General features: G+C 42.1%; 1 protein-coding gene across 1 annotated transcript in view; it reads left to right on the top strand.

The window, feature by feature from the left end:
- Positions 1-25,869, top strand: part of ADAMTS12 (ADAM metallopeptidase with thrombospondin type 1 motif 12) — a gene marked incomplete at both ends in the record, with an annotated part of 171,234 nt that extends 145,365 nt beyond the window's left edge. The window contains 7 exons of the mRNA XM_082335624.1: positions 5,057-5,267; positions 9,200-10,348; positions 16,499-16,651; positions 19,361-19,534; positions 21,208-21,354; positions 23,324-23,477; positions 25,634-25,869. Coding sequence (XP_082191750.1) covers positions 5,057-5,267; positions 9,200-10,348; positions 16,499-16,651; positions 19,361-19,534; positions 21,208-21,354; positions 23,324-23,477; positions 25,634-25,869 — 2,224 coding nt within the window. The remainder of the gene's footprint in view (positions 1-5,056; positions 5,268-9,199; positions 10,349-16,498; positions 16,652-19,360; positions 19,535-21,207; positions 21,355-23,323; positions 23,478-25,633) is intronic.
- Positions 25,870-27,187: the final 1,318 nt, after the last annotated feature.

Raw genomic sequence — 27,187 nt, 5'->3', positions numbered from 1 at the left:
CTTTGGGTCACCTTACGTTCTTCCATGACTTTTTAAAAATATTTTGTGTGCAATAGTTAATCGCACACCATTGCTGGTGATCAAAGTAGGTTCTGTAGTAGGCTCTGATAATTTATTGCTAGGAGTTTGGTATTTAAACCTGCAAACTGCTGAACCCTCACTAAGAGCCATTTGAAGGGAGTGTTTTGACTGTCTGGAGCCTAACAACAGTAATGATAAGGTTGAGTGCTTATGGGTAAAGATCAGAGGGAAGGTTAACGAGGCAGATATCCTGGTGGGAGTCTGTTATAGACCACCCAACCAGGATGAAGAAACAGATGAAGTATTCTACAAGTGGTTGGCTGAAGTCTCACAGTCCCTAGCCCTTGTTCTCGTGGGAGACTTCAACTTACCAGATGTCTGCTGGAAATACAACACAGCAGAGAGAAAGCACTCTCGGAGGTTCCTGGAGTGTGTGGGAGATAACTTCCTGACACAGCTGGTGAGGGAGGCAACCAGCGGAGGTGCCCCGCTGGACCTGCTGTTTACGAACAGAGAGGGTCTGGTGGGTGATGTGGTGGTTGGAGGCTGTCTTGGGCTCAGTGACCATGAAATGATAGTTTTCAATTCTTGGTGAAGTAAGGAAGGGGGTCAGCAAGACCGCTACCCTGAAATTTAGAAGGGCAGACTTTGGGCTGTTCAGGAGTCCGGTTAACAGAGTCCCTTGGGAGGCAGTCCTGAAGGGCAAAGGGGTCCAGGAAGGCTGGATGTTATTCAAGGAGGAAATCTCAAAGGCGCAGGAGCAGGCCGTCCCCATGTGCCGCAAGTCGAGCAGGCGGGGGAGAAGACCGGCCTGGCTGAACAGAGAGCTTTGGCTAGAACTCAGGAAAAAAAGGAGAGCCTACCACCTTTGGAAGAAGGGGCAGGTGACTCAGGGGAATTACAAGGATGTTGTGAGGTTATGCAGGGAGAAGATCAGAAAGGCGAAGGCGCAGCTGGAACTTAAACTGGCCACCGCTGTTAAAGACAACAAAAAAAGTTTTTATAAATATGTCAGTGACAAAAGGAGGGCCAGGGAAAATCTCCCTCCTTTGTTGGATGCAGAAGGTAACCTGGCCATGAAGGATGAGGAGAAGGCAGAGGTACTTAATGCCTTCTTTGCCTCAGCCTTCAATAGTCAAGCTAGTCATCCTCGGGTTTTTCAGGCCCCTGAGCTGGGAGATGGAGATAGGATGCAGAGTGAAGCCCCAGTTGTCAAAGAGGTGGCAGTCACTGACGTGTTCCTCCACCTGGATGCTCACAAGTCCATGGGGCCAGATGGGATCCACCTGAGGATACTGAGGGAGCTGGCAGAGGAGCTTGCCAAGCCACTCTCCATTATTTATCAGCAGTCCTGGTCAACCGGGGAGGTCCCAGATGACTGGAAGTTAGCAAATGTGACACCCCTCTACAAGAAGGGTCGGAAGGAGGATCGGGGGAACTACAGGCCTGTCAGCCTGACCTCGGTGCCAGGAAAAGTCATGGAGCAGATCATCTTGAGTGCCATTATGCAGCAAGTGCGGGACAACCGAGGGATGAGGCCCAGCCAGCGTGGGTTTATGAAAGGGAGGTCCTGTTTCATTAACTGGGTCTCCTTCTATGACAAAGTGACCCGCTTAGTGGATGAGGGGAAGGCTGTGGATGTTGTCTGCTTGGACTTTAATAAGGCCTTTGGCACTGTCTCCCACACCATTCTCCTGGAGAAGCTGGCTGCTCACGGCTTGGATGGGTGCCCTCTATACTGGGTTAAAAACTGGCTGGACGGCCGAGCCCAGAGAGTGGTGGTTAACAGAGTCAAATCCAGTTGGCGGCCGGTCACGAGTGGTGTTCCCCAGGGCTCAGTATTGGGGCCGGTCCTGTTCAGTATCTTCATTGATGATCTGGATGAGGGGATTGAGTGCACCCTCAGTAAGTTTGCAGATGACACCAGGTTGAGTGGGAGTGTTGATCTGCTTGACAGTAGGAAGGCCCTACGGAGGGACCTGGACAGGCTGGATCATTGGGCCGGGGCCAACTGTATGAGGTTCAACAAGGCTCAGTGCTGAGTCCTGCACTTGGGTCACAACAACCCCATGCAACGCTACAGGCTGGGGGAGGAGTGGCTGGAGAGCTGCCTGGAGGGAAAGGACCTGGGGGTGTTGGCTGACAGCCGCCTGAACATGAGCCAGCAGTGTGCTCAGGTGGCCAAGAGGGCCAATGGCATCCTGGCTTGTATCAGGAATAGTGTGGCCAGCAGGACCAGGGAGGTGATAGTGCCCGTGTGCTCGGCACTGGTGAGGCCGTACCTCGAGTACGGTGTTCAGTTTTGGGACCCTCACTACAAATGTCCTCATTGAGGTGCTGGAGCGTGTCCAGAGAAGGGCAACGAAGCTGGTGAAGGGTCTAGAGCACACGTCTGGTGAGGAGCGGCTGAGGGAGCTGGGGTTGTTGAGCCTGGAGAAGCGGAGGCTGAGGGGAGACCTTCTTGCTGTCTACAACTACCTGACAGGAGGCTGTAGCGAGGTGGGGGTCGGTCTCTTCTCCCTAGTAACGAGTGATAGGATGAGAGGAAATGGCCTCAAGCTGCGCCAGGGGAGGTTTAGGTTGGATATTAGGAAAAGCTTCTTCACTGAAAGGGTGGTCAAACATTGGAACAGGCTGCCCAGGGAAGTGGTTGAGTCTCCATCCCTGGAGGTATTTAAAACACGGGTAGACGTGGTGCTCGAGGACATGGCAGTGTTAGGTTAACGGTTGGACTCGATGATCTTAAGGGTCTTTTCCAACCTTGACGATTCTATGATTCTATGAAAATGGTGAGAGATGGCGTGTCAGCTTAGCATGTCTGTAGCTTGAAATATGTGATCTGGTACCATTAAAATTAATAGGGCAATTCACATGCTTCAAGTTCCATTTGTGCTGAAGTGTCAGTAATTTACAAGATACTAAAGATGATAAAATTGGAAAGAAGATGCAAGACATGAAAACAACCCTGAAATGGCTTGATTCAGGTTGCAATAATGTATTTTTCTCTTTTTTATTGCTGCATTCCACTCACTTTTTCTCTTTAACCACTTGTTAGTTTTCCTTTGTTGTTTGCAGAAGCTTGGAAGAGCAAGAAACAATCCAAAGAAAGGCAGGAGAAGGAGAAAAATAACTTGTTCTTTTATTACAGCAATGTCCAGAGGCCTCACACAGGGTTGTGGTGGCAATAGATTGCATTCTAGAGCATGTAGCAGAACAGTCTGTGCCCTAAATTGCTTCTAGGGTAATTTAAAAGGAAATCATAGAATGCTTTGGGATGGAAGGGACCTTTAAATGTCATCTAATCAAACCCCCTGCAATGGGCAGGGACATCTTCAACTGGATCAGGTTGTGGTGTATATATATATATAACTAAAGAGAAGAAGGTAGGTGTAGGTACCCCAGAGAAGACCAGATGGTTGCACAAATGAGCTGTGTGCATAGCTTGATTGCTCTGAGTCTTTTTTTTTTTCACATGATCAGGAATACATATTAGTGCCTTCCACATCAGTGACAGCTCATTTGCAACTGGAGAACAAATTAATCAGGAAACAGAGAAGGAACATGGAAACTCCAGAGGAAAGGGGAGAGGGATTGTCAGAAATCTGACAGATTGTCTGAAGAAGCCAGAAATGCAGTAAGATGGGAGACAAGGCAAGGAGCAAAAACTGTTATAAAATTTGATGTTGAACTTCGATGTGTTTATCAAAATGGGATTATTTTCCTCTAAGTTCATTGACCTTAAAAGGAAAAAAATACAATGGAATGGTTGTAAGCCAAAACCAATTTTTTCCACCTTTCTATCTAGAAAGGTGTTTTCTAAATATATCCTGGTTTTGTTTTCAGCATAAGGCTGAAAACATAAGGCTGCTTCAAAACTCAGGAACAAGTAATATTGCCTAGGAGCTCTTGTGGCTTAGAGTTCACAGCTGGACCAGATTTTTTATTCAGCAGCTTGGAGCTATGTTCTTTCCTAGGGCACTCTAAACTGGAAGGAAAAAGAGGTTTTTTGGTTTGTTTTGTTTTGTTTTTTTTTTTAAAGTATAAAGGTACCTCTTTAGGCAAATATCACAGTTGATGCCAATGCTTCTCAAATAGTAGAAACCCAGAAGTTTTTGCCCTGCTTTCTTATCATTGAAGGTAAGTATGCAGATATTTGATCCACTCTGGGTCAGCATGAGAAGAAATAGGTGGATGAAGCTGGAGGAAGGCTAAGGTAAACCAAATATAAAGGGGATGGCTCTTGCTGGTAAGGTGTTTTGCGTTGAAAAATACTGCGGTAGAGGAAACATTTCTCTTTCATTCGGTGGAACATTGCATAGCACACTACAGAAGACCCTGTTTAATCAGGAGAGAGACACATAAGGGTGCCTCCTTTATTTCATGAAGGAACAAAGTACAGAAAAGTCCAGCCTAGTGCAGACCCAGAGACTAGGCTCAGAGGTACAGCACTGCAGGGCACTGATCCCACATGGGTGCACGCAGCATAGCTCTGACTAGCCTAGTTTTTGGGGTGGCGTGCCTTGCTGCTGCTTCTTCTGGAGGTAATGCAGGGCCAGTTTGAGCACTTCTGCAGTACTGGCTGCATAGATGTGTGTGAGGGGACCTCTGCCTCTGTGCTGTCATTACACACTCTCCGGTGATTGTCATTTGTTAACGCTTTCTGTACTGAGTTATAAACTGTATTTTCTGTACTGTTTATAAGCAGATAAACAATAGGGTAAATAGATTACTAAACTTGCTAGCAGTTCCTCAAATTTAGATTTGAAAGACCATCTACTCAGTGAATTCTTACACGTTGTAGAAACGTAATACTCAGTGCCTACTGCTGTCTGGGAATAAGCATCTTTCAGTGACTGGCAGGCACTAGAGCACAGGGCAGATGGGAAAGCTTGAGTAATCGGGACTTAATATGAAAAGCATAGGTCTGAACCATGAATTTAAATTACTGTTTCTTTTCCTTGTAGTCTCTGAACTTTTCCTTAATGTCCTTGTGAGGGTTTGTTTTTTGATGGTTCTTTACCCCCCTGGTTTTCAGATGGTGGGCAGGAGAATGGCAGAAATGTTCAACTACGTGTGGCCCAACAGGCCAGAAGAAGCGAACTGTTCTTTGCATCCAGACAGTGGGATCTGATGAGCAGGCGCTGGCTGTCACAGAGTGCCAGCACCTGCTTAAACCAAAGACGCATCTGTCATGCAACAGAGATGTCTTGTGCCCGTCTGACTGGACAGTGAGCAACTGGACTGAGGTAAATTCATGTCAACTGTGATATTGAACTTTTTTTTCAAAATGACCTATTATAGGCAGCAGAGAGGACCAATGACCTGCTTTTTTGCCTTTTTTTTAAATTTTTTTTTGTTAACATGTCTTCACAAATCCTTTGTGCAGAAGACAAAAGCTGCCCGGCTTGCTAAAGACCTCAGCAAGTGTTGCGTGTTAACTGTTTCTAGGGTTTTGGTTTGCTGAGCTTTTGGGACGGTAGAACAGAGCATGCTTGCGTGCTAAAAATCTGTGTAATACTCATTACTGCTGTGGAGCAGATGGGGGAGGCTCTGTGTCATGTCTTGAGGCCTACAAAGAAGCATTTTTACATTCTTTACATTCATATCTCTTGCATTTATAACTCTGCTGTTTTTGCCACAGCATGCAAGCTTTTTACTTCTAGTATTAATCTGAAGCCATAACAAACACTCGAATACCTGTGTATCCTTCAAGAGTTAATTAAATATTGTGCAGTCATTTCACTGGCAGCTGATGAATTGCAGAATGTGAGGTCATCAAAACAATGACTGCAGTATACTAAATTTGTTTAAATATACTGCAACATATTCTGTGATGTTTGTTAGTATTAGTAGGGAGCACTCATTTGATGTGCTTTGTCGTAGGTTTTAATCTGTGGAAGGACCTGACACTTCTTAGCTTTCTTTAGATTAGGATGCTGGTATCTACAGGTGTTTCACAACTTCACTTTCCATTGAAGTCAAGGAGAGTTCAGGGTCATGTGGAGCAGTCTGTTTCTCCATGAAAACTAAAAATGCACTAAGATATTTCTTCTGGAGTGGGGAGAAGTAGGTTTTGAGTCATGTGAAATTTAAAAATTTATTCTGATTCTGTTGTAGTACAACTTATTCATGGTTCACCTCACAAATAGGCAGTTTAGCTATCAGTGTAGCTGACAATCATGACAACTAATGCACAACAAATATTTTCCATTTCAGGTGTCAATAAAAATGTTTACTAAGTTTTTCAAAACTACAAGACCAATGATCTGGGTGCAGGATCTTGCTAATGCACCATTAGCAAGTTTGCTGATGGTACCAAACTGGGAGGTGCTGTTGACTCTCTTGAGGGGCAGGAGGCCTTGCAGAGGGATCCAGATAGATTGGAGCACTGGGCAGTGATTAATGGGATGAAATTTAACAAGAACAAACTCGGGATTCTGCGCCTGGGATAGAGTGAAACAAGTATAACCTGGGAGAGGAGTGGCTGGAGAGCAGGGCTGCAGAAAGGGATCTGGGGGTGCTGGTGGGCAGCAGGCTCACTGTGAGGCAGCAGCGTGCCCTGGCAGCCCAGAGGGCAAACCGCATCTGGGGTGCACCAAGCACAGCACGGCCGGCCGGTCAAAAGAGGGGATCATCCCGCTGTATTCAGCGTTGGTGCGGCCTCGCCTTGAGCTCTGTGCGCAGCTCTGGGCCCCACCATTTAGGAAGGATGCGAAGATCCTTGAATGCCTCCAGGGGAGGGCAACAAAGCTGGTGAAAGGGCTGGAGGGCATGTCCTGTGAGGAGCGGCTGAGGGCTCTGGGCTTGTCTGGTTTGGAGAGAAGGAGGCTGAGGGGCGACCTCATTGCTCTCTGCAGGTTCCTGAGGAGGGGAAGGGCAGAGGGAGGTGCTGAGCTCTTCTCCCCGGCATCCAGTGACCGGACGCGTGGGAATGGTTCAAAGCTGCACCAGGGGAGGCGTAGACTGGACATTCGGAAGCATTTCTTTATGGAGAGGGTGGTCAAACACTGGAAAAGGCTTCCTAGAGAGGTGGTTGATGCCCCAAGCCTGTCAGTGTTTAAGGGGCATTTGGACAATGCCCTTAATAACATGCTTTAACTTTTGGTCAGCCCTGAATTGGTCAGGCAGTTGGAGTAGCTGTTGTAGGTTCAGCTGTATGTCATTCTATTCTATTATCTTTTTGAAAACTCCTCTCCCTTCTTTCTCCTCTTTTTATTTTTACCAAATTCACTGTTCTGTTTGAGAGTAGGTTCAGATAATGAACTAATAGAATTTTGTGACAGTATTAATTCCATTTATGCTGCTCACAAACCATCATCATTGAATGTTGATCCTTTTGTGAATTGAGTAGCCACCATGTTTTAACTGCCTGTGAAAAAATAGACTGGGATTACATGGCTAGCAGTACGATTATATAGAAATAGCATGCTGTTACAGAATACAGCTGGTGCTCGTGTGTTGTTGGATTGTATTTGCAAGTTACTGACACAAATAAATTTCTACACCTGTAGAAGTTGGGGAGGGTGCGTAGGACAGGTTATTTCCACTGCACAAATGACACGATTGTCAGGAGACTTGTAACTGCAGAATGTTCTTTACTAGTGAACGTAAGGGAGAGATTTTACACAGGTAAAACGTCCTTTTGGTCTGAACTTATCTGGCTGTTAGAAAATCAGTCTGTGTCTTATAAACTGAACGTACTTAATTATGCAGATAATGAGGATAGAGTGTTGTAGCCATTCTGAAATCTCTTTTTAGTATATGGCTGTAATCTAAAGCAGAGATTTTCAAAGCTAATTCTGGGAGACAGCCATTACCCTCAAAAGTTAATGAGGTTGGATGTTCCTTTTAACTCACATGAATGCTAATCTAAATCATCCAAGTGGCAAAGTCTGACAAAAAAAGTGTGTGGTATTTCTGTGTAAGCAACAACATAGTGGTAGTAGTTGTTATCTTCCTCAATAAGCAAAAACCTTTACTGAATAACTTCAGAGGTCAAATTGCAGCTGATGTAAACTTGCATAGCTCTGAGTACTTTAAATATACTATACAGCTGGAAGTGCAAGGAGGACAGACAGAATAGCTAGTGACCTTAACTACTCTGACGTTACTCTACTTTCCTCCCTGCTCCTGTTGCTGCAGACTTGATGGTATTTTACAGGTGTTAACAATAGAGAGCGCCCCAATGACACAAGGTCCCTGGTATTTCTACTGCCCTGTGACCTAGACTAGCTCTAAAAAGGGTTAGATATTGCAGGGGTTTTAAAGTGCAGGCAATAGGAGTGTTCATCAGTTCATGTTGAACACCTGGTTTAAGCCAGCTGAATTCGATCAGGCTCCCTCTCATCCTAGGAAGACTTCTTCCAGTAGATTGTATGCAACATCTCCATTCATACCCAACCAGTCATCCAGCCTTAGTACCTCAAACCAGAGAACTGTTGAAATTTCAGAAAGTCCTCAGTGGAGGGACAGCTGCTGAAGGCATGGCTGTGCCTGCAGGGCTGAGGATGAGAAACATCACAGAAAAACTGAGTCTCCTTAGATTCCAGCACCCTTTATACACAACAGTGCTTCCATTTAAATAGAAGCCAGATAGGTTAATTACTTTCACTAGTCTGTAATTTAGGAGAGACATGCTAGCAGCCCTGCCAGCATGTGGTGGTTGCACAAAGACTGAATGAAAAATCCATTTCATAAAGTCAACAAGGATCTGTAAGCTGCATGGATGATCACAGCGGGTTTGTGGCACTGTGAGTAGCCAGCACAGAGCCAGTCAGGTATGTTTTTGACGACAGGTCTTTAGTCTGGTTTTTATAACCCTGGTGGAAAAGGTGTTAGCAAAACAACTTTTGTGATTCACTGAAGAAATAAAATTCTAGCACATTACTTTCATATTTTGTCTTTATCATGTAGTCTTTTTTCCCACTGCTGTTTCCCCAAGGTGACATTTACTGTATTATTCCCCAAGGTGACATTTACTACATTTAAAAACGTGGAAAGAGCTCCATGATAGCAGAACATCACTAGAATGAAGGACTTGTTCCTCAGGAAAAGCTTTGTTACTGGTTATTTATAACGATGCTTCTTTATTATAAGCAGATGCCATTTGGTACTTATTTTTATTGATATGTGCAGCAGAATGAAGAGGGGAGATACATTCATTCTGTTTCTTTTGCAGTGCACGGTTACTTGTGGTGGTGGAATAAGGACTCGTAATGTCACTTGTGCCAAAAATAACGATGAGCCATGTGATACTTCCAAGAGACCAAACTCTAAGGCCCTGTGTGGTCTCCAGCAATGTCCTTCTGCTGGAAGATTTCTGATACCCCCACTGGCACCCAGAAGAGGAAAGATCATAATCAGAAAAACAAGTACTAATCCCAAACGGAGTCCTCCTCACAGAATACCCATACCAAGCCCGAGGTCCCATACCACAACAAAAATGCCCAAGCCTGAAATTGTAACTCCCTGTTTGCCTACGTCCTCTGGTTTGGGTAATGTCACAGAAAAAGAGGGGACAGCCAACAAAACATTACAAAATCATTTTGCTGGGCCAAGTGATGTTTACAATTATCCGGTTGTTTCCACTGAAAATAGTTCACACCAAAATACTACTTCATGGCCTTTTCATAATAGCTTAAGTACGGAAATTATAAGGCATACTGAAAGTATTTCTGAAAGGGAGCCTGTTTCTACTGTAGAAAGTGAGGTGCAAAGAAGTGAGGACACTCCTGTCTCCTCTTTTACCAGTAGTCCAGAAATAACTTCCAGCTATGATTACTTAACCGAAGAATCTGACGACATTGATGGGTCAGTTGGAGGCAGCGAGAAACCGATTGATCTCCTTTACAGCACAGAACTCAATCCTGAAATCAGAACCAGGAGCACAACCCTAGATACCGGCTCTCCTGTCCTTCTAAATGAGAGCATGGCTTCTCAGTCCACCCCTGCATCTCATCACCAAGAACCTTCTACGCTCCTTCCTGTGAGCAGAGCAGCACAAGGACTGGCATTTCCAACAACAGCAAATGATATCAGTCTGCAAGTTGATATGCCTGTTGTAGAAGTAACTACTCAAGAAGCATCTGTCACAGTAATGCCCACAGTGTTTGGTCGTGTACTGAGAGACCAGACTGACAACAGAAGAGAAATGAAGCTACTTGACACCATAACCTCCAGCACACAATCGTCAGCTCTCGAGCATGTTCTCAGGAACCAAAGTGCAACATCTGAGAGGGTTTTGATGAACGTCACAGCTAACAGCCACCTAATAACATCTAACAATTTGCCTGGTGATGCCTACTGGATAGTAGGCAATTGGAGTGAGGTAAGTTATTTTTAACTCATAAGAAGTGCAGAGTGTGAACAGCTGTCTGAACCACTGCTGAGGAAATAAAGCTTCATAGTTTGTCATGACTATCTGAAATGGGTATCATACATTCAGATGAAATACTTGTCACACAAAAAAATTGGTAACTTGGAATATCTAATGTTAGATTGCTTACATAGGATGTGTCTGTATTTATGGAGTCTGCAAAACTATGCATAATTCTTCCAGGGATGTGACACTCAGGTTTGACTATAACCAGAAATACCTTAAGAGTTTGGTTTTAGGGCACAGCAAAAAATGAAGCTATTAGATGAATCCTGGAGACACCAAATGAATACGCTTGTATTTCCAAGTAAGCACATAATGCAAGTTAGCTGTAGATGTGCTGTTATGTTCTAACCTTCACTTACATATAATTTCTTTCTGAATTATGTGTGTTTTCTAACTTAGTATGTGCTCAGGGTCATGTAGGTAAGCTAGCTTTATTACTGTATAAAGCACATTAATAACATGGATACTTAAACATATTTTTAGTTGTCTGTTAACATAACAGGGTGTTGTGGGGCATTTCTGTGTCATTGCACCATCAGCATTTGTATCGACCATTATGCACATACCTCCGAACTCAGAGCAGAATTCTGCCTGGTAAAACCAGTTTGAATCTACAAAGAATATTAGTCCAAAGTTAAACTGGTATATCCGGGGTTTATAATTTGTCCAGCACATGTCCATGGGGAGACATTGTAACATGGAATTCTGCACCTTTTTTTGAAGTTTAAGTGATCGTATATGGGAACTGGGTTGTAGCAGCGGTAAAGTAATGCTATTTTGTCTGGTTGGCATAGAAGTTGGAATCGTCAGGCCAGTGGTTGTGGTTGTACAGTATCTTTGGATACAGTAGCTGATAATTAAGTGTTATACTGTGTCTTGTTTGAATGTAGAAATGAACAGTTATTTTATCTGCATTAATGGCCGTGCCAAGATGAACTTTTTAATTTCTAATGGTAATGAAATTCAGTCAAAATAGGTGTTAATATCCTGTAATACTAACTTTTGAAAGTGCTGTCTTTCTATTTGAATAAATGAAACAAGTACAGGGAGTGTGAAAACTCTTTTGAGGTGTAAAGCATCTGGAAGATACTTGGTCTGAAAGATGATGACTTGTCCCAATTTCCCCTGCTCCCTGGTCATTACTGAATGGTTATAATACTTGAGTAACTTCTGTGGAGGAGCCATATAGGTTGCAGAGCTTTCTATGCCTCAGAAAAGTGCTTACTATTTTTTGTATATTGCTGTTGACTTTCCGTTACCAATACCCAGCACCAGGCTTTTTGACAGTTAGATTTCTGTGCTATTACATTGCTGTAGTCTGAGATAGCAATTTTTGTGGAGTCAGGGCTGGTGGGGGGCAACCACCTAATTCTAGCAACTATAATAAGAGAATACAGAATAAACTTTTATTTAATATCCTTCCCACTTTAAAGTTCTATTTTTATGTAAACAGAGTTGTTTTTATCCTAATGGATTTTATATTCTTCAAATCATGATACCTAAAGTGAGAGACTTCAGTATCTGAACAAGCTACCTCATTTTTCTGACAGCCTTTTTTAACCAAGTTAATCAGTACAGCCAAGGGTCCCGATCTGGAAACCTCCTTGTGCTGATCTGCCTCTGTCTCAGTGTTGATGGAGAAGGCTGTCAAAGGTCTGTTTCTCTGTACCTGTTTGCTCTTGGGTCTGCCTGGAATGATGCAAATTAATGGAAATGAAGAAATGCAGGGCTGAAAAGGACAGCAAAAGATGACTTAGTGTATCCCATGGCAGTGGAGGCACAGCTAGACCACCGAGATCCTGTTGGTGCCCTCTGTCTGGATGCAGCCAGAGGGTAAGACCCCTGCTCTGTCACCACCTCATCAGCAGTTGTTCAGGACATGCGCTCCTGATGGCAGTCTGAAGTTTCATCTTGTGCCTTCGCATGGCCAGGTGAAAATGGCTTTAGCTTCCCGTGTTCAAGTGGGACAAATGAAACATTTCCTTCTGCACATGCCCAAAGACCTGCATTTAGATTTGCTTGGGTGAAAGAGCCTGCAAGAGAAAGTCCAGGCAAAGGTTGTGCTCCCAAGCCCAGCACATCCCAAACAGAAGTCTGTAATACAGAGATGCTACAGTCTGTCCTAGTCATTCATTACCCACATTAGAAATATTTCCCTTGTACATAACCAACATTTTCTGTACTGAAAATGAAGATTCTATTTTTTATATGCAGACGATAGAAGATAATTGTCTTTTTAATAACTGGTTTTAGATCTGTTTTCTAAACAAAACAATCTGGTTCTTTTGGTATTTTCCTTGTGTTTTCTAAATATCTGGGGACTTTGTTTTCTCCTATGGACTTGCTGAGTTTCATCATATATTTCTTCATCAGTGATGTTCATTATGGCCCCAGCTGACACCTCACAAATAAAATGGAATAATTACTATCATTTTATATATGACTCTCTTTATGAATGTTGGGATGACATTTGTCTGGTTTTGTAACCATACCACTTTGATTTATTCAATTTGTCGTCCATTGTAAACCCTGGATCCCTTAATACAGTATTTCTAGATCAGCAGATGTTCTCAGTTTTGTTTGGGGTGTGTATATATGTGTGTGCATGTGTGTATGTATATGTATAAACTGTTATCCTCAAATGTAGGATTTCGCATATGTTTTTGAATTTTACTTTACTGTTTTCTTACAATTTTTCACCTTGGTGAGATGTTTTTCAATTCAGATTGTGTCCTCCAACATTCCTGCCAACTCTTCCAGCTTGGCGTCATCTGCAAATGTTTTAAGTGCATGGTGTCTTTCATCGTTCAGTTAGTTAACGAAAATAATGAAGAGAGCTTGGCTCTGGACAGAGCCCTGCATGACCATATTTGAAATGACTTTTCATTTTGACACTGAATCACTGAGGACCACTTTATTACAGGTTTTCAGTTAGCTGTGCACCAATCTTGTAATTATTTCACCTAGACCATAATTCCATCATTTGCTAAAAGAATGCTCTATGAGATCATGTCAATATGCATCACATCAGCTGTCTGTCTATTTTCACTAAGGCAGGTACCCCTGTCAGAGAAGGATCATAGAATCATAGAATGGTTTGGGATGGAAGGGACCTTTAAAGGTCATCTGGTCCAACCCCCTGCAATCAGCAGGGACATATTCAACTAGATCAGGTTGCTCAGATACCTGATATTAGATTGACTTGAATAATTTGTTCAAGATAGGTCCACGTGGGCTGTTTTATTGCTTTACCATCTTTGTTGGTATTTACCATTTTGGCCTTGATTGTTTAATAACTTGCTTTTGTATCTTCTTGTGAAGTAAAGTTAGGTGAAGTGTTCCATTAGTCCATAGATCTGCCTTCTTCTTCTCTGAAAGATAACTTGAAAGATGTTCCTCTCTAATCCTCCAGGACTTTCCCAACCTGTTTTAAAAAATAATTTTCAACAGTTCAAAGATTATTCAAGAACACTTGAATGAATATTGAGGTAAGGTCAATACATTTGGTTTCACGGAACTGATGAAATCAATTCAAGGATACTTAATGCATCTAACTTACTTTACTGTTCTTTAGTGTTTTAGTAATCTTTTGCTATTCTCATTCAAGCTATTGTTTCTTATTAAAATTAACTTTATTCGAAGTCTCGCACATTTAATTTTTTTTTTTCAAGTTTGAAGAAGAAAAGGTGGTGAAAAAGAGAATTTGTGGAATCTCCATCCTTGGAGATATTCTGAAACCATCTGGACATGGTCCTGGGCAACTGGCTCTAGGTGGCCCTGCTCAAGCAGGAGGGTTGGACAAGATGACATCCAGAGGTCCTTTCCAACCTCAACCATTCTGAGATTCTGTAAATAAGTCATCTATTCTCTTTCTCATAGAATAAAACTTTTGTATTTCCTTCCTACACCTTGATTCTAACATTCACAGAACCTCTTCTAGTTGTTCATTACTTTTAATTAATTTTTAGTCTACAATTTTCTGACTTTATTTTTGCTCTTTCTATTTACCTGTCCTTTGTAAAACTTTGTGCCTGTTTTTAGGTGACATCTCTCCAAGGCATTGATATTTCAAGACTGTTGCATCTACATAGTTGAATCTCTTGCCATGCTCTCTATCTCTGTCTTTTAGTGACTGCCAATATTCTGACATTTCTTTGCTCCTTTGGGTGTATTTATACTAGTAAATAAATACTGCTCAAGAATAGCAATAGTAACTGAGATGGATTGGTGTGACATGTCCCATAACACTGTTGACACATACCTCCCAAGGGAGAGCACTAATTAGAGTAGGGCAAAACAGTGCCCAGTGACACGGGTGCCTCTGTAACTTTTAACTTCTTTCCTACTACTTTCCCAGGTCGTTCTGGGCTGTCACTTTTCCCTGTCTGAGAGCTTTCTGGGTACCAAAGATACCTGATTACACCAGATCTGCTCATTCTGCACCTCTGTCATTGGTCATGAAAAGTCACCTACACTTCCTCCCTCTGCAATAGACATCTGCTGTGACAAGAGGAAGCCTAGGCTCCTGAATGACAAAAGGGGAAAGCAGTAAGTCTTCCTCAACTTCAGAGCAATCGGTCTCATTTATGTAACATGAAACAATGGTCAAGAAAGCTAAAGCTTTCTCCCAGTACTATTCGCGGCATCATGCCTTTCTCTCTTGGCTCTGTACTTGCACAGAACAATTTTTGAAAGAATCCTGCTGTGTTCCACCTCCCTCAGACAAGAACATAAAGCTTTGTCAGTATGATCTGCCCAGTATCATCCCTGGAGCTACCTTTGGTCTTCTCTTGAATGCTCAGAATGGGGCTTTGGTCAAAGAGTAAGCAGCCCTTGAATAAAGTCTTGGTGTTGTCAGACTGGTATAGCAAGGCTGGGGGGAGCCATCAAATAGTCAGCAACCAAGACAAGGATAGTCCATCCTCTTGAACAGGCAAGTTGTCTTGGAGAGATAGGTGACTATGCAAAATTGAACAGTGGTGTGCAGTCCCCTTTAACAGGATCTTTGTGGCCTCTTGGACAGATGTCCCAGGAATCCTGGAAGCTGAAGATGGCATGCTGCAGAGGCCTTGCTGGTGCACACTCTTCATAATGTGCAATTTTTCAAAAATTCTTTGTTGTGACCATTAACCATTTTTCCATTTCTCTGATTGAATCTGGTAGCAGCTCCGTGTCTTCAATGCTTTTTTTTCCCTGCCTTAGCTTCAGCTTAGCTTTCCTTATCTTTCCAAGGACACTTACTCAGGTTTCCTTGTTTAACTCTTCCACTTCCATGTAGGGAGTTCAAACCACACAACAGCAGTTGCTCTCTTTATCATTTTGCTGACTTAATCCAGGATTATTTATGCTGTTTCTCGTGCCAGCTATAGGCTGCTTGGTGTGTGTTGGATTTGAGTCTATGCATGTAGTTCACTGTCCCTCCATTTTTAAAGGAGAAAAAGGTAAATGGGTGTCTCCAGCCACTTTTCACTTCTTCCTGCTTCAGAATACAATGATAGTCACTTTTTTGGTGAAGAGTATGCACTCTTGGGATCTGGACTGGCATGATCAATATTCTCTTACCTCAGACACTAAAACCCTCTCAAATGTTGGAAACAATTAGCCACTCTCTGAACTAATAATTTCAAAAATCCTTTTCCTGCACAGTTTTCCCAAGAGTCTCACACAATTTGTTTTAGATTTGCAGCACCATGCACTCAATTTGCTGAATATTTCATCAGCAGTATTAGGGATAGAGAGGGAACAGGGCTGAAGATTGGATGCAATGACATTTCGCATTGGATCCCCAAAGATCACAGAAGTAAACAGCGGAACAGCTGGTACAGATTTAGAATGTCTCAGGAAGCAGGAGTTTGCCAAAAAAGAGCAGTGCACGGTATAAATCAGAATTGGTATTTTCTTAACAAAGCAACAAAAAGACCTCCTTCAGAACCTTAAGTAAGACTTAGGTGAATTTGAAATGTTGTTTTGAGTATCTCAGATAAAGTAGGTCATCTAAAATGGCTCTACATATTTATATTTAGGTTCCTGGATTGTTTCCAGAATGATTTACTAATGTTGAGTTTGTCCCCGGGCTTTCCTCTCGCCCTTGTGCAGTGCTCTACCACCTGTGGAATGGGGGCTTTCTGGAGACACGTGGAGTGCAGCAGCAGGAACGCATCTCACTGTCAGCACATGAAAAAGCCTGATCCTGCAAGAAAATGTTATCTCCGCCCATGCGCTAGCTGGAAAACAGGAAATTGGAGCAAGGTAACTTCATTCAGAGCTGTGTGTGAACAGTAAGCTTGCTAGCTTCAAAGAGTACGGAGTTCTAAATACTTCATTTTAAAAATAATTATTTACTCAGTGAATGCATACATGATTCCCAGTTGACCATTCAGCACTAATTTACTCATTTCCTGACTAAGTTATTTATGGAAACGCATCTGCTGTGAATTCAGTTCTTCCTGTGGGGAGGTCATGCTCATTAACTCTTGCATCTAGAGCTAAAGCAGGGCTCACCGTCCATGTTCTGTGGAGATCCTAGGGCAAAGCTGTACATATTTGCATGTGGCATCTTTTTGATCTCTGCCTCCAGAGACATATCCTAATTTTAAGAAGCAAGTGGGAATTTGGGAGGGGGAGTTGGCATGTTCCTGTTCACTGTTGCCACCACGTATTATCTCTTACATGATGTGGTCTGTTCCCTCTTCATGTAACCTCTAAGTTTTACATTACAAAAACTAAAGAAAAATGCACTGGGGGGAATGCCTGCTATGACTAGGGTCTTTTTTGGTCCTAGTTATGTACAGAGGCCTGGTCAAGAGACAAGAAGGTGTCCAAGGTGGTAAGTGGAATGCAAGGAATTGTGTTTGAGTTCTTTTTTGGTATTGTAAGATGTGTGATGAACACTTAGAAGGACTTCAGTGACTTCTTGAAGCTTGTTACATTTTGTCTTCAGGCTGTCTAAAATTGGGGCTTCAAACAGTTGGTTATTTTTCAAGAATCAAAAGAGAAAAACTACAAAATTCTACTTGAAATAATGTTGATTTAATAAAGAAAAAGATAGGTCTCTCAGACTTTCTCAATACGTATCATTTTTGTGGACAATGTTGTTGCCATTGGATGAGAGGGCAGATTCATACAAATAAAAGGTTAGTTACAAAACCTGTGTTATATTATTGAGGTCTTTGACATAGAATCGATTTATACGTAACATACATGACTCTTCAGAAAGTCCAGGAAAGGCCAAGGCATTACATAACCACATTTAAGCCTTCAAAATTCATTTAAAATGATACATAGACATTCTGCAGTCCCAGTTGCAGTAGGGCATATGTCACCTTCAATTTTTGTTCATAAATGTTTTTGCTCTTGCAACAAGTGGATGATAGTTATGTCACAGAAAGTAGCTAGAAATTAGGTTTAATGATAAAATATTACAGGAAACAAATGTTTTAAAGTGTCAGTCCACTTATGAGGTCAATTTGAGACAAAAGGCTTTTCCTAGCAGATTTCTGTTGTGTTAGCCACCCTTATTTTCCAGCACTAGAACTATATGAACCTAATTACAATTTCATATATAAAAATGGCTATTTTTTGTTTGCTTTTGCAAGTGACAATTGTTTTTCTCATTACTTGTTTCAAACATTTTTATGTCACCTTATCACAGCAAGATGGTTATATTCCCCTGTCAGTGTAGTAAAGCTTTCTCTGTTCCTTTTCTCTTATCTAGTTGTTCCCCTCCCTGAAAAGAAAGGTGCTTCAGACTAGATCTTACAGTCTAAGTTTAATACCAAATATACTTTGCACGTATTTTGGGGCTGTGTGTACTCAGTTTTTTGCACAGTCACTTCTGCCCATTGTTTCTATCGAGAGGGACAGAAGCTTCTGTGAGCAAGAGCAGGGACTCCCTTTCCATCCATCCTGCAGCTCCTTGGGGAAGTATTATATTCAGTCTCCTTGTTCAACTGAAGAATACTTGTTTATGCAAAGGAGAACAGCATCGGTTGTTATACCGCATCATGGAAGTAGAGATGAAAGCTGATCTGAGGTTATTCAGTGGTGTTGGTAGAATTGGCTTTAATTCTGGATGAAGGCAAAATAATTAAATGTATATTTGTCCTTTATCCTCAGGGTAGCAAATTCAGTTCTTCCTCAGCAGCAGGAGAGGTCTTGGGCTTTGTTAGTTGGCAACACAACCTGGTGCTGCTGCATGAGGTCTTGGAGCAAGTCCTGGGGAGAAATAGGAGACTGGAAGGGCTCGCTTGGCTCACCAGTAGTGCTCCAAGCTGAGAAGCAATTTCACAGACAGTGAGTGAGGCTCAGGGTGTTACTGTCTTCTCTCCCGTTCTCTCACGCCCAGGCTGCTCTTGGGGTATGGATCCTCCTGGTGCCACGGAGAAGCGAGGAAGGTGAGGGTGGGAACTGCTGCTGGGGGATGAGTTCGCCATCTCCCAGTGGTATCAAGCAGCAGCTCAAGTCTATGGGCTAAGACAAGGAGCGGTTTTGCCAGCCTGGGCAGTCTGCTGCCATGGACACTGACCTCTCCCGTGGCTGAATGAGAAATCAAGTTATGCAGCTGTGCCTCTTTCCTCCCTTCCTCCCTCAGAAACAACTGAAGAACTGACAATTTACCTGCATACAGGATTTGTTTATTTTATTTATTGCATTATGACTCTTTCACTATGACATTTTTCGAAGTAGCTGGCAAGATTTCCTAATTAAATATTGCTTTTGTGTTATTAACGTATGTTCCAGTCAAGAAAGGGAAATATTTATATGGTGTGTTCTGATTTGCTATGATGAAGACCACAGTTTTTAAGCCTAACAACAGATTGTTGTTATGATAAACTGGAAATTCCCTTGTGAGTCAGGATGCTTAAAGCTCAGGCTGTCCTCCTCCTTTATGACTGGGGAAGGGACAGCTGCTCAGTGGAGCATCATTTGGAGACGCGCCCCTTTCTGTTTTGTGTACAGTGCTCTGCTAACTGCAACGGCGGTTTCAAGACCCGAGATGTTCACTGCATTGATGTTCGTGAAAAGCGGCTTCTAAGGCCTTTTCATTGCCAATTACTCGGATATAAACCACAACTCAACACCAGTTGTAACATGGAGCCTTGCTTGCAGTGGCGTGTGGAGCCCTGGAATGAGGTACTGTTCTTTAAAAGAAGCTTTGGGAATGGGCAATGAGCTGTCAGTTAACAGTGACTGTTAGATCCCATGCTGTTAGGTAAACTTTCACTCAAAGGAAGACAGCAGTTAGTACCACTCAGAGGCTCTGCAGTCCTTGTGTATAGTTACAGCAAAAATTATCGTAGACATTTGTAAGACTTCCCAGAATCATTCTTAGAATTGTGGTACACATGTGATACACAGCTAAAGCTGTAAATTACCATACCCTGAAAGAGAGAAGCAGATGGTCTGGAAGAAGATTTGTTTTAGCTATTCTACTGGATCTATAAATGTGATTCATTCAGACTGATCCCTTTTGCTGCCATTTTAATGTTGCTTTCTCATTATGATTAATTTAGAATTTTCCTCTACACTTTTGGGCTGGAATTTTACGGGGCCAGAGACTGAGGTCAGACTTAAGATAAATCTGACTTTTGGGTCACTTTGTAATATAAATCTGTGCCAACAAACTCAGAGGCAGCCAGGCACATACTTATGTCAGCTAAAGCACGTGGTCTGATTACATTTTAGTGTTTATTCCCGCTAAAAGCAGCTTTGGAGAAAACGCCACAATGTTTGTGGCACTGTGGACTTGATGCTTTTGGATTTTAAGGAAGGTGATCACATTGCTTCCTTACAGGCCACTGAGAAATCACACCTGCAATAAGGGGGAGACTGGGATGTGGGTTTCCAGTCAGAGCAGTCAGCAAGGTTTGAAAAAGTAAGAGTAGCCAAGTGATTGCACCCATTTGCCACTTAAAGTATTTTATAAAAACACTTGTCCAACCCTGGCAGTTGTCCTCATGCTAAGGATACTGGATAGAATTGGATTGGAAAGGTTCATTTGTCAGATGTCAACTCTGGTCCTATATCCATAGGGATGCAATTCCGTGGAGGAAAGGAACAATGCATTATTCAAAGTATATCTGATGCCTTATTCCATGGCAGAGTATGAAATCTTTTGTGTATTTCAAGCAGGCTCTACTGCAGACCTAGTGAATAATAGTAAAAAATCAGTTGGCAAGTAATACTAGAATGTGGACAAAAGAACGTTTAAAAAATAACCTGGGTCACTGTCTTTGTATGATGCTTTTATTGCAAAATAGTTAATTTATTTTATGGATTGAGTGAATTTCAATGTCCCCAGCCGCCTCATAAAAATGAGATGTTGCATCTCGCGAACTTGTACTGCCTTCAGTAAATATTACAGAATAATCCTGCAGACATGCAACTTCCAATCTCATTCTTGTTATGGAAGTTACTGTTGCTGGTGGTGCTGCATGAGCAGTTCTGTGTTGCCTGTTCTATGTTGCCACTTCCATGCTGTCCTGTATGCCTTGCATTAATACATGTCAGGAACAGCTTTCCCCAAGTATTTTGGACCCATAATGGTATCTTCCCTGTCTCTTTCCAAGCACATGATGAAATAAATGTCTCAGTGCAGAGCTTTTCTTCATATCTGGGCTGTAGGACTTGATATGCAGGCTAGCCTGTACATCGTCCTAAATCACACGGGTCAGTGACATGCTTCTTGTTACCTGTGGCTCCATATTTCTAAATGAAGAACATGTCCTACTGTCTTTATGGTCTGTTTCTGGTTTCTCATCCATTCCGACCCCTCTCCTCACGGGTTTGTGCACCTCTTTTGTTAGTGTTCAAGAACATGTGGTGGTGGCCAGCAAAAGCGACATATCTACTGCCCAGAAGAAGGCTACTGTGACTGGACAAAAAGACCTAATGCCATTGCATCATGTAACAGGCAACCTTGTACGCAGTGGATTAACCAGGCATGGGGTCCGGTAGGATTCAGTTCTTTTTTCTTTTATTTGTTGTCCTGAGTTGGCCGTGTTTGGTCATATTACCCGCTTGTCTGTGAACCTCAGTGCCTAGGGCGAGTATGGTTTCTTATGCACAGCTGGAGCTACAAAGGAAGATCTTCTGAAAATATTACTGAACATTTCAGAGACAGCCCATCTCAGTTCCTTCAGGTGATAGGCATTGTAGCTTTTACTTTTTGTTGCTGCATTAGATGTTGTTGGATGAAAGGCTGGTTTGGTTTTTTTTTCCTTTTCTAGTAAAAAAAGAGTTACCATTGACATTCTTCCATTACTCATTTGAAATTTTCCACTGGAAGAGGCTACTGGGTACTAAATTTAACCATGTTCAGTTAGATATAGAATAAGGAGGAATTTCAAGAGGATGAGAGGACAAGACCATCTTTAGAGAAGAAGGGAAAAGCTTGAATTGCTAATAAAAGTCCCTGACACACACCTAACTGAATCCTTCCAAGTGCAACGAGGCTGTTTGATCTGTCTGTGCTTCTGGAGCCTCTCCAGTCATTGTAATGTTTTACTGCTCAAGACTATTTTTTTGAGGAATTGGGGGTGACCCTTAAAGCAACTTTGTGGAATATTGGACTTGCCCACACAAACAGAAATTGTGAATTTTGACCAATAGCCCTCTACTCTGGCTTCTGGAAATCTAATTGACAAATATGCGGTGTATCTTTGGGGAACCTTCCAGTATCTGCAATACATGTCTAGTTACAAAGAAACCTGTATATCTGATAAACCTTTCCTTCCAGTTTCCTTAATAAACCTATTCATACATTGCAAATAGTTCTCACAGCAGAAGAGAACATTGAAAGTACACCAAAAGCCAGGAAATAACAGAGAGTCACTTAATACAGAAAATTTAATGAGTTGTTTTTGACAAAAAGCCATTAGATGGGATATGAGTATAATGTCACGTAGAGTTAGTGTAACTTTAGCACTTAAATATGGAAGTGAAAATGTTGGGACATGAATAAAATAAGCAACTGAATACCAAAATGCATAGCAGCTATTTTACTGATTTATTAATCCCATTTATTTTACTTTATAAAAAAAACTATTTTAAATATTAATCTAAAGTTGCGGCAGGAGTACCTAAGATATTTTAATGTACTTCACAACAGTAATATCGTGTCTTATGCACAGAGACATACATTAGGGAGAGGATAATTTGCAGAAAAATTAAAGAGGTACCAGTCCTGTCTTTATCTCTTGCGCTTCATTAGTTGTCATTCTCTATCTGTTGAAGTATTTATCTTACTGGCCATTATTTATCTGAAGAGAAAAAGAATTTCAAATTAACTGGAATTGTCAGATGCTCTGGGATGTCAGAAGAATTAAATACATTTACAGAATAGTACAGGAACATGTTTTGAAAATGTTCTTTTTTTATGGCCGTCTGTGTGCAGCCAGAACAAGCAGCTGGCAGTTGTTTTGTGGTCATAAAGAAAGGGTAACCACAGTGTAAATGTCACCAAAGAAAAAACATCTCATTGAGCTTTTTTGAAATCTTCAGCTCGGTCATTTCTAGACCTAACATTGCAATTGATTATTCATGTTTAATTTAAAGGGTGAGAAAACACAGGAAACAAAAAATGTCAGTGTGCAGTACTAATTCGGATTACTACTCCCTTACTTTGTAGGACTGGCATTTCAGATCTTCCTCCTCTGTAGAAAACAGTCCTCTTACCCTGGTTACACGTTCCAAGATGCTATATTTGTGCTATTTACCCCTCCAGCGTATCCTGCCAAATCTGGCCACGATGCACCATGGAGGTGTCTGGATGGAGAATGCAGTACACAAAGTACTTTAGTGTCATTGGTTCTGAATCATATGGCACTTCTAGCTTTCTGTCACCTTACAGGTCAAATATTGGCATATTACACAATTTCCATATAAAAGACTTTTATATATGTTAATATTACTCTCTTCCAGTGCACCGTTTCTTGTGGAGGGGGCATTCAGCAAAGAACTGTGAAGTGCATGAATATAGAAACTAATGACATTGAAGATGACAGTATGTGTGTGGATAAACCCAAGCCCACAGGGTATCAGAAATGCAATCTGCAAGACTGCAGGAAAAGTACAGGTATGGTAATACACCTGCATCAGACAGTTTCCAAAAAGCTCTCCATTTGTGCTGAGATTCTGTAAAAACTGGGAGCTGACCCAATTTATCAGCTTGTTGTGAATACTGCAGGCTCAGTAATTATAGGTCAGCCTAACCTGCTACTGCTCAGCTGCACGGTTGGCAGAATCACGTTGTCATGTTCTCCAGCCCTCCTGGCCTTGTGTTGCCATGATGGGGAATGCAGTTCTCTGAGCATGCATCCCTAATTTACAATGCCACGACTAACGAATAGGTCTGCTTGTATTGACCTGTTTTAGGTAACTCACAGGCTGCTTTGAGGGCCATGGAAGGCCATGCTGTGAGTCCAAACAGATGCCATTTCTTAAGACAGATACCTCTATGGGAACTGCAGATTCTGGGCTGGGAGTGCAAGCAAGCAAAGTGAGACAGACACCATAAGAAAAATCTGACTGGCAGTGAATCCAGATACAGCCTGAATTGAATACACATACACTGATACACACTGAATTAATTCAGTGTCCCACAGGGTGAGACCGTCTCCAAAATTAAGAGGTGGAGAGAACTCCTCTTGTGACTCAGGGTGTCCCATACCTCTGTCCTTCAAGGGCCCAGGAGCCCCGTTGTGTAGATGGTAATAGCACAGAACAGAAGTGGCAGGGGAGGGAGGAAGCTTACAGAAGGGTATCTTTATCTGTATAGTGCAGTATCCAGCAGGTACCCTCAGGTAAGAACAGCAACAGCTCAGAGTCCTTCTGGAAGAGCCTTCAAAGGCCTTTTGGAGGAGGATTCTTCCCTCCTAGCAAGTCAGCTGTAAGGGTCCGATCCGGCAATGAGACAAGAGGTTGACTGCTGAGGGCAGTTCAGATCTGGCATACGCTTGAGAGTGATGCATCACTCCTCCTGCTGTTCAAAGATCTTTAGCACATATTTTGCCCTAGGGTTGAATTGATCTGCTTATCTCCTGTGCCTTTCATGTTCAGAAAGACAGACTCAGATAAATACTACCTACATAGATTAGTAATAGTTATTTCTGTGAAGAAAAGCTCAAGGGGACAGTAAAACATAAGAAGTGCCCTACTGAGTAGACCAGTGGTCCATGCAGCCCAAAGTTGTGTCTCCAGCAATGGCATTAGAAGATGCTACTTAGGGAGAATACAGGAGTTTAGTCCTTTCCTGTGATTCATTTCCATGGTATTCCTCCACCATTCCCAATTGACATATTGGAACTATTAAAGGCACCCCTTCTAGTGCCTTTTAGTTTAAATTTGTGTAACTTTTTCCATTAATATGTTGCATCCCTTTTTGATGCTGTAATGCTGTCTGCTTCCACCCTCTCCTATGGCAGCAAGTTCCAGAGGTTCACAGTCTGCTGTGAAAAGATGTGCTTTTATCTTTTTTAAACTACCTTTATACTAGTTTCATTGAGTTTCCCTAGTTCTGCCGTTGAGGAATTTGCTGAACAGCCTTGCATTCAGCTAATCCACCACCTTCCTGCTTTTGCAAACCTTGACTCTAGCCATCTCTTCTCACCACTGAGGACCCCCATTTTGTAACATGTAACTAAATCTGACACATCTCAGTTTATTAAAGCTACCACAGACCTATCAGCACCATAATACATACAGTACCAGTCCCAGGCTTATTCTGGTGCTGCAGAAATTGAAGTGTAGTCAAGCTGAACATGTAGTTGCACGTGCCTTGTCTATGCTCTTCTGCCTGCCCTGCATGGCTCTGCAGCACGCTGCCAGCCTATTGTGCTTGTCTTAAATGCCCCATTACAAGAACGTGAATGTACCAGACTCACAAATCATTGTTGCTAGACTTTCTCTGGCAGTTCTTAAAAGCAGAAACCTTAAAGTGAAAAACATAGATCAGCTATGTTTGCTGCAAAAGTAAAGCCTCACTGAACAGTGATAAAAGAGTGCTGTATTTTCCAGAACAGAAGGTTGCATGAAGTTTAATAGGACCTGTTTACTTAGAAGTCCTAAAATTTCAGGGCGATCAAGCTGACCCATAATACAAAGGAAGAGAAACCGTCATAAATAAGAGCTGTAACAAGCATGAGTGTCTGGCCTAAAGCAGTTTAAAATTCTAGAACTACAGATAATTTGTCAGCAAAACATAGCTAATTCTTCTCATCTTCTCCACCACAGGGCTACCCTGCAGCAAAGACCAACTGTCAGTTCACTTCTGCCAGAGGCTGAAAGGCATTGGCAAGTGCTTGCTGCCGTCAATACAGACTCAGTGCTGCTTCACGTGTAGTCAGCCCCGAATTCGTAACAAAGCAAGATATTGGGATCAGCGAGGTCTCAAGCAACAAAATTACACTAAATCTAGAAGAAGATCACCTCAAAACCAAGAAAACAACAACTCAGCTTCTCGGCACTAGCTGTTTTTTATCTAGTTGTTTTGTGTAGGGCTTCTGTTTACAGGCTTTATGTTTCTTTTTTTTCTGAACCATCCAACAAAAATGGAAATCTGTGATCAAAACTGAGGGAACACATCCCTTAGGGTTATCAGTCCTAATTTACTGCTTCAAATTTTTCTCTGTAGTAGTCCAAAATTTGTAACATAATTTGCAACGTACCAGCAGCTAGTACTTCTTAGTCATGCATAGAGGCTAGAAACAAGCTTGCAACATTTTTTTTATTTTTTTAAATGAATGTTTTACTTGTTCTTTCTTCCATTTCTTTTCTGAAACCCACTTGAAACAGCAGCACCACTTACTCAAGAGTGGTGAGTGAAAGGCGGCTGATGGGGCAGCAGAGACACAGACCTGCACTGTGGGCCGAATCCCTCTATGCTCACTCACGTTTCTGTTTTTAGGAATCAAGGTGAAGTGGCAGTGTTTCTCTAAATTGTTTGCTCACTTCATAAATTTAAAAGCAGAGTTTTATAATAACTGATTGTGCTATGCAGGCCAAATTGAAACATTGGGTTTTTCAAAAGAAAAACTGTTCGTTTAGTACTTGACTGAACCTCTAAAGGATACCTCAGCCATAGCCTGTCCTGGCCGGTTTTCTTCTACTACAAGTGTCTTGCTGTAACCTGAAAACTCCACCAAATATGGGATGTTAAGTTCCCAAATACGTTTTAAGAAACATTTCTTGGTACTATGAAAGCAAAGCTGTTTGCATCTACCACCTAATAGATAGATTGTAATTCACACCGATATTCAGTGATAGAGCTATCATTTTATCCAGTGTCTCCAAGTAAAGTGTAAACCCACATCCACAAGAATACTCTATCACGTCACGTACAGCAGACTTTTTCCCCAGTGCAAATCCTTGATCATAGTGAACGTGAGGGCACCTGGGACAGGAGCCTGAGACCCACCTAGAGCATCTGCATAGCTCTGGGCCTCAGGCGTTACTAGCCAAATAGTGTATCTGTTTTGCTATTGAAGAAAATGGCAGAACAAACTTCAGGGAGACCAGGCTGAACCCTTTGAAGCAAAGCTGGGCATTTTCAAAAGAGCTGGACAGAGTCTGACATTTACATTCCTTTGAAATTCAGTAGGATTTGGACACCTTGGTTCTTCGTGCTCTTTTGAAAATCTCAGATTTACTCCCTAGCTACCTGACAATTTGAGATTGTAATACAGGGAAACGTCACATTTTATGCAGTGTGGAGTGAGACACATAGCCATGAATCCAAGTGTCACTATGGTTACAGAGCTATGACTAGCAATAGCCCTGTTTCTAGAC

This window comes from Platalea leucorodia, assembly GCF_965183815.1.
Source record: "Platalea leucorodia genome assembly, chromosome: Z".
NCBI lineage: Eukaryota > Metazoa > Chordata > Aves > Pelecaniformes > Threskiornithidae > Platalea > Platalea leucorodia.
The sequence above is the reverse complement of the archived record's forward strand: the minus strand, read 5'-3'. Positions and strand labels throughout refer to the sequence as shown.